A 13,227-nucleotide genomic window follows, 5' to 3' on the forward strand; every position below is an offset into this window, starting at 1 on the left:
TAGGAGTCTACTCCACACAAAATCTCTCATAGTATTCCCCCAACCAGCTTGACTGAAGCTCTTTAAATAGTACATGATCTATGACAGACAATTGTCGAGGCTGTTTTAGGTGAGAAGGGCTAAACCAATAATTTTTTAAAGCCCAAGCATCGATGCAATGCAATCAAGATCCAATGGTACATTTAAGGAAGAACAAGAGTAATTGTCAAGAAATTAATGTGTATCCATCATGATCCAAACTTTAACCATAGTTAGAGCTATATTGCATTACAATCTAGCATATCAATGTGGTCTTTGTGGATATGTGGATGGAGATGGCGAACTCTCTCTCTCTCTCTCTCTCTCCCTCCCCCACTTTGTTGCTTCTAATCGGCAAATAAAATCAATACTTATTTAGAAGATTCTTCAAAATTTTCCACAATGCCACTTCCATGGTGAGTCATGAGGCCTATGTGGATATGTGGATGGAGAGAGAGAGAGAGAGAGAGAGGAGATGCTATTGAAAAAAATGAATTAGCTTGGTTATATGATTGGTGGTCGCTTGTCAAATCTTTCAACTTGCAAGTACAGATTTGAGCTTCCCCTTTTCCAAGTTCTTTTGAGCTTCAATAAAGTGATGACTAAGAGATAAGAGAATTTTTTTTCCCGAGTTGTGACAACTAGTACTAGAAAGGATCTTTTTTCATGCCAAGATAAGAAAAGAAAAGTCAACAAAAACCACACTAAAGTGTGCCAAATAAATAGCAATGCTCACTTTTCATCCAGATGGGTATTCCTAATGGCTCCAAAAATAAAATATTCACTACATTCATAGTCAAAGACTCCAAGAGAAGGAAATGCTTTTAAAGGGAAAATAAAGGAGAAGAGAAGCACAAATATACCAAAGTGTACTCGACCACCTTCTTTTATATGGATTTAAAAAAACACTCTTAGACACTCCACCTTCATGTGTCTTTTCGTTTTCTAAATTCACCATTCACTTATGCACTTGACACTTGACACAGAAGCCAAAAAAAAATTAAACGAAAAAAGATGTTTTGCAATGTTTTTCAATTTTTCAAGATTGGGGACCAAAAGGGAAACACTAAGTATTGTATGGCATATCTAATGGCTTCAAAAAAAAAGAAAAACACACATAAATACTCAAAATGAGAAAAGGGTAAGGAAAAGGTAGAGAAGCTCTTTGAAGCTAAAACCATTAGGGAAAGCAAAAGGGTTTTGGAATGTATCCAAGAGGGGTTTTTTGACTGTCCATTACCCGGAGAGACTCACCCGTCAACAATATTCACTATCTACATAGTGCAAGTATACTTTAAAAAGAAGAAAAACTGAATTGCACTAATGTGAAGCCGGCTACCACTTTGTATGTGTAGACAAAAAGTCTGACTTTCCACCTTAACTCACCCATCACTTGGACATGTTTTGGAAGACTTTTTATTTTTCCAAGATTAGGGAGATCTAATGAAAAGATCGTTTTTTAGGCAAAAACAAGGAAAGAAACACAAAACGAAGCTAAAGCGTGCCCAAAAACTTTATGCTAAAATGTACAAAGGAGGGTTCGAGACTCTATTTACAAGCGGCGCTTGGGTGAGTGAGCTGCGTGGAAGAGGTAGCTAGAGAGATCATTGTGGGTTTATACGGAGCCGAGTAGGAGTATGGCACGAAGATGTAATTCGAACAACTGCCCACTATGGATTAAAATGTTACATGAGCGCAATAGTAAAGGAAAGTGCTCATGGATGGATGAGGGGGCCTTGGCGGATCATCTCGTCCACAATCAGGGTAGCAAAGCCGATCATGGCGAGACGACCGTTCCAACGCTCTGCTTGGGCGTTGAAGGGTCCCCAACGACGAGCGTCGGTGGACTCGCCGTTGGCGAATGGGATGATGGACGCCAGAGTAAAGAGCTGTACCACTGCAGCGAACCAGAGCAATCCCGACGTGACCGGGTTGAAGAGCTGCTCCATAACGCTAAGACCCGTCAATTTCTCCGCTGTGAGAGACCACAAGAAGCCCACCATGGCCTGCCACATTGTTGATGAGATGAGATCGATAAGAACAATAACACTAAAATATTGAGTGCATGCCTCACGATCGAGAATGGCTACTCACCATGCGGCCGTTGATGGTCTCCGGCGCGGCACCATCGACTGCAAAGAGGCTGCCGAGCGAGCGGTCGCCTGTTTCTGGTCGGCGGTCCAGCTCCAGTCGCGGCCATGGCGTGTTGGACCGGAGTAGCTGATCAAAATCTCTTTGATTTGTCACACAATATTGTAGAGCTGCGTACGCAGCCGCGCTTTATTTATAGAGGCATGAGCACTGTAGTGAGGAATCGAAGCTCATTGGCCCGTGGGAAGTACACGTGGTGGGTGTAGACTCTGGGCATTTCCACCCTGCAAAGTGGCACCTAGTTCCAACTCCTCTGTCGTGGCCAGTTTCCCTCTTCAACACACTCAAACACACGTGACTCCCGAGTCCCGAGTCCCTACCTTCGTTTTCTACCTTGAAATTACTTCATCGCAACAGACAACCAGCTCCCTCACGGTGATGCAAAAACGGGTTACGAAAAGCAAAGGAATCCCCCACAACGGATATCCAAGGCTATTAGGCCAGGCTGACTAAAGATTTCTTTGCACATTTTGGGGAGCATCCCGTTGGAAGCTCAGTCTAGGCATTGACAAAGACAAAGTTCTTGCCCTTCATGCACTATTTACTTGGTAAGCCACTATTTACTTCCTAAGTTAGTGGTCTTTTTTTCAAAGAAAGCCAAAGGATAAAGCCACTTGGCTTAATCTGAACCATAACATGCAACTTAATCCAATGCTGCACATTGACCCAAAGAAAAAACAAGGCTTGTTGGGGATGTGGCTAGGGAGGATAAAGCCAGAGGATTATAATGCCTTAAGCTTAACAACTTCTGGATTTCCTTGGATCATCTCTCCAAGTACTATCAAAAGTCTAGTCTGAATTTGGCAAAGAATTAAGAACAGTCTGCACAAGGGAACTGTCAGAAATGACCAACCAGAATATCCCAAGCATGTTTTGTAGATTTTGCTGAGTAAATGTGAGGAGTGATAGTGCATTTCACAGACAACAGAATAAATGTATGAGCATGCACATCTTTTACATCCCAACGACCTTGCTCAACCATAGGTAAAACAGCTCTGGTAGCAACAATCTTGCCACCAAAACCTACAACATCCTCAACATCGCCTACATCCTCAGAACTAGGATGTTCATCAATGTCCTAGCACTACAACAAAATAAGGTGTCATCGACGCAGATATCGATGCGGCGCGTCGCTATTCGCGTCGCTGTGAAACCAGTCGCTATTTGCGACGCAGGTATAGACGTGTATAGAGACGCAGATTGCCACGCATATAGCGACGCAGATTGCCACACCCAAAGCGACGACCATAAAAGAAAAACATTTTCTTGGGCAGAGGGCAGGTAGCCTGGCCTGTGCCCAGTTAAAAGATGGACACAGCCACAGCCAGACTTCCTGCCCTCTGCCCAAGAAAGCGAGCAACACCAAAATATCAACCATGCTCCTGCGCGCAGAAATTTCGCCAGAGTTCCCTTTGTTTTTACATAAACTTTTAAAAAAAAACCATATCATGTATACGCCTCCTACATACTATCCATGTAGGATCTCACATGAGATTTAAGGCCAATGAAAGACAACCGTACAAACTGAAAAGCATAACCATAACGAACCATAACCATAACTTAAAAGCATAACCATAATGAACTATAACCATAACGAACCATAACCATAACTTAAAACCATAACCGGCTATAATCACTTTGATCAAAACCATAATGCAGATAACCATAACCATAAACAAAATCAACAATAACCATAAGCATAACCAGAAAGAGAAATAATAACTGTCTATACAATGACAATGACAATAATCATAACCATAAGGGAAACAATAACTGTCTGAACACTAACTGTTTGTACAAAAAAGAGACACAGAAGAGTGTCTATGTCTCACAAAGCATATATATGAAATCTGGTCCACTAATGGCTAGGCGTCGCAACCTGCACATAGGACAACTCACAAAATTAGTATTGATATTACTTCACATATACTGACTTAATTAAATCAACTTACACATATTAACGTCTCACCTCAAGCGATCAGCGAGACTGTAAGGCCTCCCAGTCTACAAGCTCTCCTGAAGCTTCAAGATCATTCAGTACTTCATAGATACCTCTGCGATATCCATCTGACTCCTCCTCGCGTGTCGGAGCTCGATGCATCGCAAGATTATGCGTTTATATAAAAATCAAAGTAATAAGAATACATGATTCATCGCGTTTTAAAAAACTCCATAGTTGAGATTGGATTAGAAACTCACAAACTCATAGCGAAAGGTGTCGAAGCCTCCGCTGCCAAGATGAGATGCTCCCCTAGTCATCTGTCGTACCTGCGCGGCCTCACGCTATTGTCTAAACCACGTGGCCGCTGTCCGCTCATCCTCCCTAATCTGTAGCCATGTCTCGTGTGGGATGACCGAAGGCTTCGGCGAGCCATTCCTGAAAGCCTTCTGAGCTGCATCTCGTCAATTTTTCAAGGTGTCCCGTGCAAAACCCTTGATTCACCGCACAGGAACAACGGAAGAACCCGGAGCGCTGGTACTCTCTCAGGATGGTCTCCACTATGTAAGTGACTTTTTCCTTTTCTTGTTGATCCCAAGACATCAGAATGCTGGTCAAAAACTGCAGCTCCAGGAGCTGGCGAATCCGCTGTCGCATCTCAGTCCCGACTCTATCCACGTCAACAGAACCATCTCCTCGTACAGTATAGAGCTTGAAGGCACTAGGATCGTGTGCCCCCCAAGGTGTCCGAGGTGTGCCAAGAGGTGTGTTGAGAGGTGTGCCTGGGTAGGACGGGGGTCGTGAGCGAGGAGGGGTCGAAGCATCTGTGGACCCTCCTCCACAACAACCACCACCTCCACCTGACGATCGCCGAGATCGGCGAGTGCGCCTGTGCTGCGGAGATGAGGACGTACCCGCCTCTGCCCCACCCCTAGGTGTCGAAGCAGCCGTGATGGGAGAAGAAGGCGTCGTACCCATAGGCGTCCTGAACCCCGTAGGCGTCCCCCCCCTAGGCGTCGGACCCTCGGGTGTGAAGCCCGGAGGTGTAGTACCCGTGCCTCTGGCTACCTAGTACTGAGAAGCCTCTGCTATCTGAGCATACGTCATCCGTGTAACAAAGCCCATGAAGCATCTGCACTCATGGAAGCGGGATCTAGAATCTCGTCTGCCATACTAAAGTCTTGCACAAAGAAAGTAAAATAAAGCGTCAGAACACAGTTGTTTAAATTAACTTTAAGCTTAATTTTAAATCAAAGTCTTCACACAAACACTTACAGGCCTAAGCCTCGACGAGTGAGGCATCATCGATAAGATCTTGCACCGTATCATCGTCTATCTCTAATTGCAAACGTAACTCTGTCCCAGCTCGTTCTGGCAGATTGTCTTCATCCATTGCATCTTCATCTACAAGTGTCAATTCTGGCTCGTCTGCATCATCCCTCGTATATCTGTCAGCTTCCTCTACCATACCTTCGTCCATCTCATCTAATGTCACAGTAGTATGGACGTCGTCTGTCTGACTTTCCTCCAGGAGATCTTGCCCTTCAAATACTTGTTTATTTCTTGGAGCAACCTGAACCACAAACCAGCATTGTCGCTCTCGAGGGTCCGGTACAAAGACCACTTGCTCGCAATGTTCGGGGAGAGCAAATGTGTCGCTCGCATATGTCCAAATCTTTTGTAAATTACGTACCTAAACAAAGCAGTGACGCTTGCCTCTGACCACCCGTACGCTGACTGAAGATTCAAAAACGCCAGACAAGTACGAAGCATAGATATTTTGGCGCCTTCATAGATTGGTTGACGTGCTAACTTCCTGAACATGTCTTCAGGAGATAAACAACGGCTTCTGGTGCTGCTTTGTTCTCATTCTCCTCGCTTTGGCGCCTTCATAGATTGGTTGACGTGCTAACTTCCTGAACATGTCTTCAGGAGATAAACTACGGCTTCTGGTGCTGCTTTGTTCGCATTCTCCTCGCTTGTCTGGAAGAAGGCATCCAACATCTCCTCCATGCCGTCGTCTTCTGTCTGTAAGCCCTTTTCTGCTTCCATCCGTGGCTCTATATTGGTCGGACCTTCACGCATAATCTTTTTTCTCTCTCTCTCTCTCTCTCAGATGTAGGTGCTATGTCGCGGAAATCAATGCCCGTTCCGTAGGAGTCGTATCGCAGATTCTGTACGGTTTCTCTAGCAAACTCTCCGTACTTTTGCACATGCTCATTACATATCCTACACTTGCGCAGGATTTGATACTTGCAAAGCGTGCACGAGCATGCAATCTTTTCCTCCATGTTAGTTGATGACGTTGCCATCTAAAATGATTATGAATGTTGTTTTAATATATATATATATATATATATATATATATATATATATATATATATATATACTCCTCACAATGTAAACTACCTCGCATTCTCTAGTCTTGCCCAATCTCCGTACACCTCGGTCCAGAGGTGTACGGAGATCAGGACCACCGGGTCAAAATCTCGTCTTTATTGGTCAAATCCTATATGGGTAGACACATACGTGCACTCCCAGGTGTACATGGCAATGCATGTAGCAGGAAAAACCCCTTTGACTCTTTTAGTTCCATAGTTTCTTCTCTGTGTACATACCCTATCTCTCGTTCTTTCTCTCTCGATCTCGCTCTCGCTATCTGTCTTTCTCTATCTATTTCCCTATTTTCCTATCTCTCTCTATTTCTCTATTTTCTTATTTCTCTGCCATAACTCCTGGAGCTCCACTTCCCTCTCTCTCTCTCTCTCTCTCTCTCTCTCTCTCTCTCTCTCTCTCTCTCTCTCTCTCTCTCTCTCTCTCTCTCTCTCTCTCTCTCTCTCTCTCTCTCTCTCTACTTCCCTATCTCTCTAATGGTCGAACGAGCGATTGATCTAGGGAGATCTAGACACCCACGACTGCGGAGGACTACACAACATTGACAGAGGCTGCATCAGAGGATCTAGCTAGGTCACTTTGGCTCGACATGCACAACGCCCGATCAGAGTACTGACCATGGAGGAGATCTACCTATCCCAACTAGCTCGTTTAGCCGTTTAGTCGACACCCAGCAGTTTAGGATTCCATAATATTTTATTTTGTCATCTTGTTACTCTGACTTTGTATCAGATCCATCACATTGTAACTTTCTTGTCTCATGTCTGATAGGTCACTTTGGCCTTTCGAAGATGTTAATATAACATTTCATTTCATTTCTCTCTTTAATTTTAATTTCCTAAGCATACATTAATTCTCTCTCTCTCTCTCTCTCTCTCTCTCTTTGATTACCTACACACACACACACACACACACATTTCTCTCTTTCTCTCTCTTTCCTACACACACACACACATTTCTCTCTCTCTCTCTCTCTCTCTCTCTCTCTTTCTCTTTCCTATACACACACACACACACACACACACGATGTAGAGGTAGAGAGAGAGAGAGAGAGAGAGAGAGGGGTTGGGGAGGGTGGAGATGGAAATAATACGTGCGCAACAGGTTTTGGCCAAGACACGAGCAGGCGAAAATGGCCCCTGCGCGCGGGTTTCGCTTTTCTCCCCCAAATTTTTTTGTGTCGCTATACGCATCGCTATACGCATGGCAAATAAAATCCTTTCCACACGTATATCGATGCACATTGCGACGTGTATAGCGACGCCCGCTAATGTAGTCGATATACACATGGAAAAGCATGGCCGTCGATATATACGCGTCGATATCTTCATTTAGTGTTGTAGTGTAGGCACAATATGCGATACACCCTTTGACACAAGGACATGTTGCATCATATAAGCCCAAATATGGTAATTGTCCCCATCCAATCTATCCTCATCAGCAAACATCTTGAACACATAAGTAACACGTTTGTGTTGTTGTCAGCCATTGTAAATGTTGCATCTGATGTGAAAACTGTTTGAAAAGAGGAGAACAAAGCGGAAAGAACACGTGCTATATAGCACCAACCATAGAAGATTGTAAGGGACCTGTTTATGTCGGTGATAATGGGTTCGCGAGGTAATCCGCGTCAGCACCAGGCTACTCGCTGTGAGAAATAAGATGAGGGATAAAATGCACGACACAAAGCAAAAGACTTTGATGACACCTTAAATGCTTAAAATTGACAATTAGAATGTTTTAAGCTACTAATGATTAGCCAAAGTGAAATGTTTGTCATTAACGGAACTAATAGAGTTAAGAGAGTTTAAAGCTCCCTCATTCGACCGAGACTGCAAATTTTCCACTTATGCCTGTCATTAGATCTTTTTGAAGCTAATTAGGAAGGAAGTATCTAGCAAAAATTCCCTGCTTGATGCTCTTGTATTTTCCAAATACAGTAGAGAGAGGTTATCCTCTCTCCTTCTTGCCTTACTATTCCAATTGCTATAAACACCTCTTCCCTTCGTTGTTTACCCTCATGCTGACATGCCGTTATTACTTCCTTATCCACCGAAGTCAAAAGAAACCGTGCTTGTTTGAAACCCTCAAGGTCAAGAGAGCTTCTTTGTCCATGGCCCTCTTTGAGAATAAGATACCTCGCTTATTGACCTTTGCTTGCTTCAATCAAGACTGAGGGCCAGAGAGAGACCTTCCCCGGATTCCTTATGCTTGTAGAGAGAGAGAGTCCGTGGATGCTTCTTTTTTGTGAGCCCTTGATTCGAACTTCTTGTGAGCCCTTACTTGGTAAGCCACTATTTACTTCCTAAGCCAAAGGTCTTTTTTTCAAAGAAAGCCAAAGGATAAAGCAACTTGGCTTAATCTTAACCATAAAATGGAGCTTAATCCAATGCTGCACATTGACCCAAAAAAAAAACAAGGCTTGTTGGGGATGCGGCTAGGGAGGATAAAGCCGACAACGAGAAGCCATGGGATATGGCGTGTAGGGCAAAAAAGAGGTGAAGGAGAGTATAGAGGGAGAGAGAGATTCGACACAACAACAAAGAAAAGCAACGCTATATTATTAATTTTTGAAACCTTACATATAAAAGAGCCTCGCCATGAAAATTGAAACTTTCCTGCATGCTTCATAAGAGCATGTTTCCACGAGCAGGGCTTGAAACTCAACAACCCCCCCTCAAGCCCGAACTACATACATCACTCTCATGATACCTCGAGTTTTTGGTGTACTCGACAACCGTGAGTTTTAGGTTCTCTCACAACCATGGATTTTGGTGTATCCATAACCTGATGCTATTGTTAGGCCACCGTCAAATGGAGTTTTTGGTTCACTGCCAAATATTTGGTTTAAGGTGTACCCAATAATCGCATGAGAAGTGCGACAAAAATAGAACTTGAACAAAATATATTGCTATACTAGTACTGGTAGTACTGGTGTTGTATTGGTACTGGTACTAGTACTTATTGGTACTACTAGACTATAATGGTACTGATACTGACACTATACACTATAATGGTCTAGACTATAATGGTACTGATACTGACACTATACACTACTGATACTGATAATGCTATACTAGTACTGGTAATGCCGGAGTTGTATTGGTACTGTATATACTGGTACTGGTACTGGCGCGCACACACACACATGAATTTTTTTAGCGTGTTGCTATTTTTCAGGTATATTTTTGTTGGGAATGTTGGCCTAGGGTACCTTTAATGAATAGCTTGCTTAAAATCACTACGTAAGTTTAGTAAGGTAGTGCCTTAATGGTACCTAACCCTTAGATACTAAATGGGTTATGGGCGGGCTACTTGGCTCTATAAATGTTTTCATCTTCTGCTTAATAGCAAGGTGGCTCCCTCATGACGGGTCTACGATACTGCGCTCTTAACTCCTCTCTCTCTCTCTCTCTCTCTCTCTCTCTCTCTCTCTCTCTCTCTCTCTCTCTCTCTCTCTCTCTCTCTCTCTCTTTGTACACGGTGGTGTTGCTACATCACCCCCCTCCTTGAAGCTGGGCCCACCGTACGGCTAAGAAGCAGCCAACTCCACAATAGTCTGCTTATCCTTGCCCTTTGCTATAGATCCGACACTTAACACTACCCCTTTGCAGGTGAAATACTCACACTCCTAATGTAAAAACACTTCTCCCAAATACACACATCACCAATGCCAAGTGATCATGTAAAGCTCACCTTTTATAGGGTTTGGAGCAAGTGGCCACCTTCCTCCAACTCATTCTCATGTAACTTTTGGCATTAAAATGCATTGTTGTCCAAACTGTTTGATGGTTGTGAGTATTCCTTATGCATATGCCGGTAGAGGCACTTGAATAGCTTCTTCTACTGAACTATCTCATGAGAGCTTGTAAAGCACAAGGGGCTTCATATGGTTTTCCCCTTGTAAATGATTTCATCTCTGAATATGTGATTAGCTTGACCTTTCTTATTATTTATCTTTGAAAGTAATCTAGTTGGGTGACATCTATAACTTGTGGGATACCCATGCATCACCTGCATATAGTACCAATGCTAACTAAATGTTGTGTTGTTTCCATGGGTGCAGGTGAGAGTTACATTATCATTTGTGGTTTTGAAAGTTCCTTGGCTTGAAGATGGAGGACTGTATATCTTCTGGGTCTTGATTTCAACACGCATATAAAAACTTTTTTGTACTATGAATGAGAATCATACCACCTTTTCATTGAAATAGTTTCTAGTGTCTTTTGTAGTTTGAAAGGATTCTTTGGTGTATATGTTATATTGTTATTGGAACAGACACACACACACACACACACCCACACCCACACAAACACACACACACACACACCCACACCCACACAAACACACACACACTCTCTCTTTCTCTCTCGCAAGTTTTACAGGTACTTTTGCAATAAGAGTCAAAATTATAGTTAGATACAATACAATTTCTTTTCCAGAATACAAAAAGGGAGAGATGAGAGGGTAAATGCAACTCTGAGATTACAAAAATTGTGATTGGATTCTAGAGAAAATAGATAAATGTAAGTGAGTGGGGTGCTTAAGCCAATGATTGTGTCAACTCATCTAGTAGGTCATCTATGTTGAGCTCAACACTTTTAAGCTGAGGAGATTGGTTTGCAAATCCTTGTTGTTGCGAAGGACCAAACTCATCTGGAAGAGGTCCATACAACGAGGCATATTGTTGCAGCTTTGCTTGGGCCTCCAATATCTCTATCTCAAGCTCAAGGATTCGTTCGTACAGCAGTGAGATGTCTCTCCTTGGCTTGCAAGATCTTTCCCCTGCCTCGCTAATTCAATGTGTGTCTCTGACTCTTTCAAAAGTCAAACTATAGGGCGCTTGCATGCATGCATTGGGTTATTGTGTTGGTTGTTGCAACTTTTTCACAATGCGACCATGGCCAAAGCCAACATTCTTTGGGCAGTATGACCAATCTACACGCCTCCCAAGGCTGTCGTAAACATAAACATATTGTATAATGTAAAGTTTCATTTGGTTATTGCTTGGCATGATCCTCTGTCTTCGTATGAATCTTCGTAGTAGTACTCGTGCTAGCCCTTTGTATTGCAAATCTGATAGCTTTATTGGAGATAAATTGTTTGCATGGCGCTGACTCAAAATAGTTTCTGACACACAAAGTGGTTTAGGCATAGCTTCTTGTACTCTTTGCGGTTGAGTGGCTCACCTTACCATACCTCTCTCTCTCTCTCTCTTCTTTCTAGATCTCCTAAGCTTCAACAGGGTTAAGTTCTTCTTCCATAACTGAAAATCAAGATAACATTCAATGATTAGAAAGTTTGGATGCGAAGTTAATTAGTCATCATGTTAAAAATGATTATTAAATACCACTTCTAAAGTTGCAAGAAAGAGATAAGATAACTTAATCATGCTGCAAGCACTACAACAAAATAAGGTGTCATCGACGCAGATATCGACGCGGCACTTTGCTATATGCGTCGTTATTCGCGTCGTTGTGAAACTAGTCGCTATTTGCGACGCATGTAGAGACGTGTATAGAGACGCAGATTGCCACGCACATAGCGACAACCATAACAGAAAAAAAAATTCTTGGGCAGAGGGCAGGTAGCCTGGCCTGTGCCCAATTAAAAGATGGACACAGCCACAGCCAGACTTCCTGCCCTCTGCCCAAGAAAGCGAGCAGCACCAAAATATCAACCATGCTCCCGCGCGCAGAAATTTTGGCAGAGTTCCCTTTGTTTTTACATAAAATTTTCAAAAAAAACCATATCATGTATACGCCTCCTACATACTATCCATGTAGGATCTCACTTGAGATTTAAGGCCAACTAAAGACAACCGTACCAACTGAAAAGCATAACCATAACGAACCATAACCATAACCGACTATAACCACTTTGATCAAAACCATAATGCAGATAACCATAACCATAAACAAAATTAACAATAACCATAAGCATAGCCAGAAAGAGAAACAATAACTGTCTATACAATGACAATGACAATAATCATAACCATAAGGGAAACAATAACTATCTGAACACTAACTGTTTGTACAAAAAAGAGACACAAAAGTGTGTCTATGTCTCACAAAGCATATATATGAAATCTGGTCCACTAATGGCTAGGCGTCGCAACCTGCACATAGGACAACTCACAAAATTAGTATTGATATTACTTCACATATACTGACTTAATTAAATCAACTTACACATATTAACGTCTCACCTCAAGCGATCAGCGAGACTGTAAGGCCTCCCAGTCTACAAGCTCTCCTGAAGCTTCAAGATCATTCAGTACTTCATAGATACCTCTGCGGTATCCATCTGACTCCTCCTCGCGTGTCGGAGCTCGATGGATTGCAAGATTCTGCGTTTATATAAAAATCAAAGTAATAAGAATACATGATTCATCGCGTTTTAAAAAACGCCATAGTTAAGATTGGAAGCCTCTGTTGCCAAGATGAGATGTCCCCCTAGTCATTTGTCATACCTGGGAGGCCTCACGCTGCTGTCTGAACTGCATGGCCGTTGTCTGCTCATCATCCTTGATCTCCAGCCACGTCTCATGTGGGATGCCCGAAGGCTTCGGCGAGCCAGTCCTGAAGCCTTTCGAGCTGCATCTCGTCGATGTTTCAAGGTGTCCCGTGCAACACCCTTTATCCACCGCACCGGAACAACAGAAGAACCCGGAGTGCTGGTACTCTCTCAGGATGGTCTCCACTATGTAAGTGACTTTTTCC

The 13,227-nt window shown here is 43.0% G+C and overlaps 1 protein-coding gene across 1 annotated transcript; it reads right to left on the reverse strand.

The window, feature by feature from the left end:
* Positions 1-1,733: 1,733 nt before the first annotated feature.
* On the reverse strand, positions 1,734-2,386 carry LOC147457845 (desiccation stress protein DSP-22, chloroplastic-like). Its single transcript, XM_086511708.1, has 3 exons — positions 2,321-2,386; positions 2,113-2,238; positions 1,734-2,024 (listed from the first exon to the last, which is right to left on the reverse strand). The coding sequence occupies exons 1-3, from the start codon at positions 2,384-2,386 to the stop codon at positions 1,734-1,736; spliced, it is 483 nt and encodes a 160-aa protein (XP_086367834.1).
* Positions 2,387-13,227: the final 10,841 nt, after the last annotated feature.

Source organism: Adiantum capillus-veneris, chromosome 5 (assembly GCF_014529385.1).
Source record: "Adiantum capillus-veneris isolate H3 chromosome 5, ASM1452938v2, whole genome shotgun sequence".
In the NCBI taxonomy this organism is placed as follows: Eukaryota; Viridiplantae; Streptophyta; class Polypodiopsida; order Polypodiales; family Pteridaceae; genus Adiantum; species Adiantum capillus-veneris.

Excerpts from the sequence above, each read along its gene's own strand:
- LOC147457845 (XM_086511708.1), bottom strand. The coding sequence starts at position 2,386 with ATGCCCAGAGTCTACACCCACCACGTGTACTTCCCACGGGCCAATGAG. Across the intron at positions 2,239-2,320 it reads AGCTTCGATTCCTCACTACA|CTACTCCGGTCCAACACGCC; the intron begins GTGCTCATGCCT and ends GATTTTGATCAG. Across the intron at positions 2,025-2,112 it reads AGACCATCAACGGCCGCATG|GCCATGGTGGGCTTCTTGTG; the intron begins GTGAGTAGCCAT and ends ACAATGTGGCAG.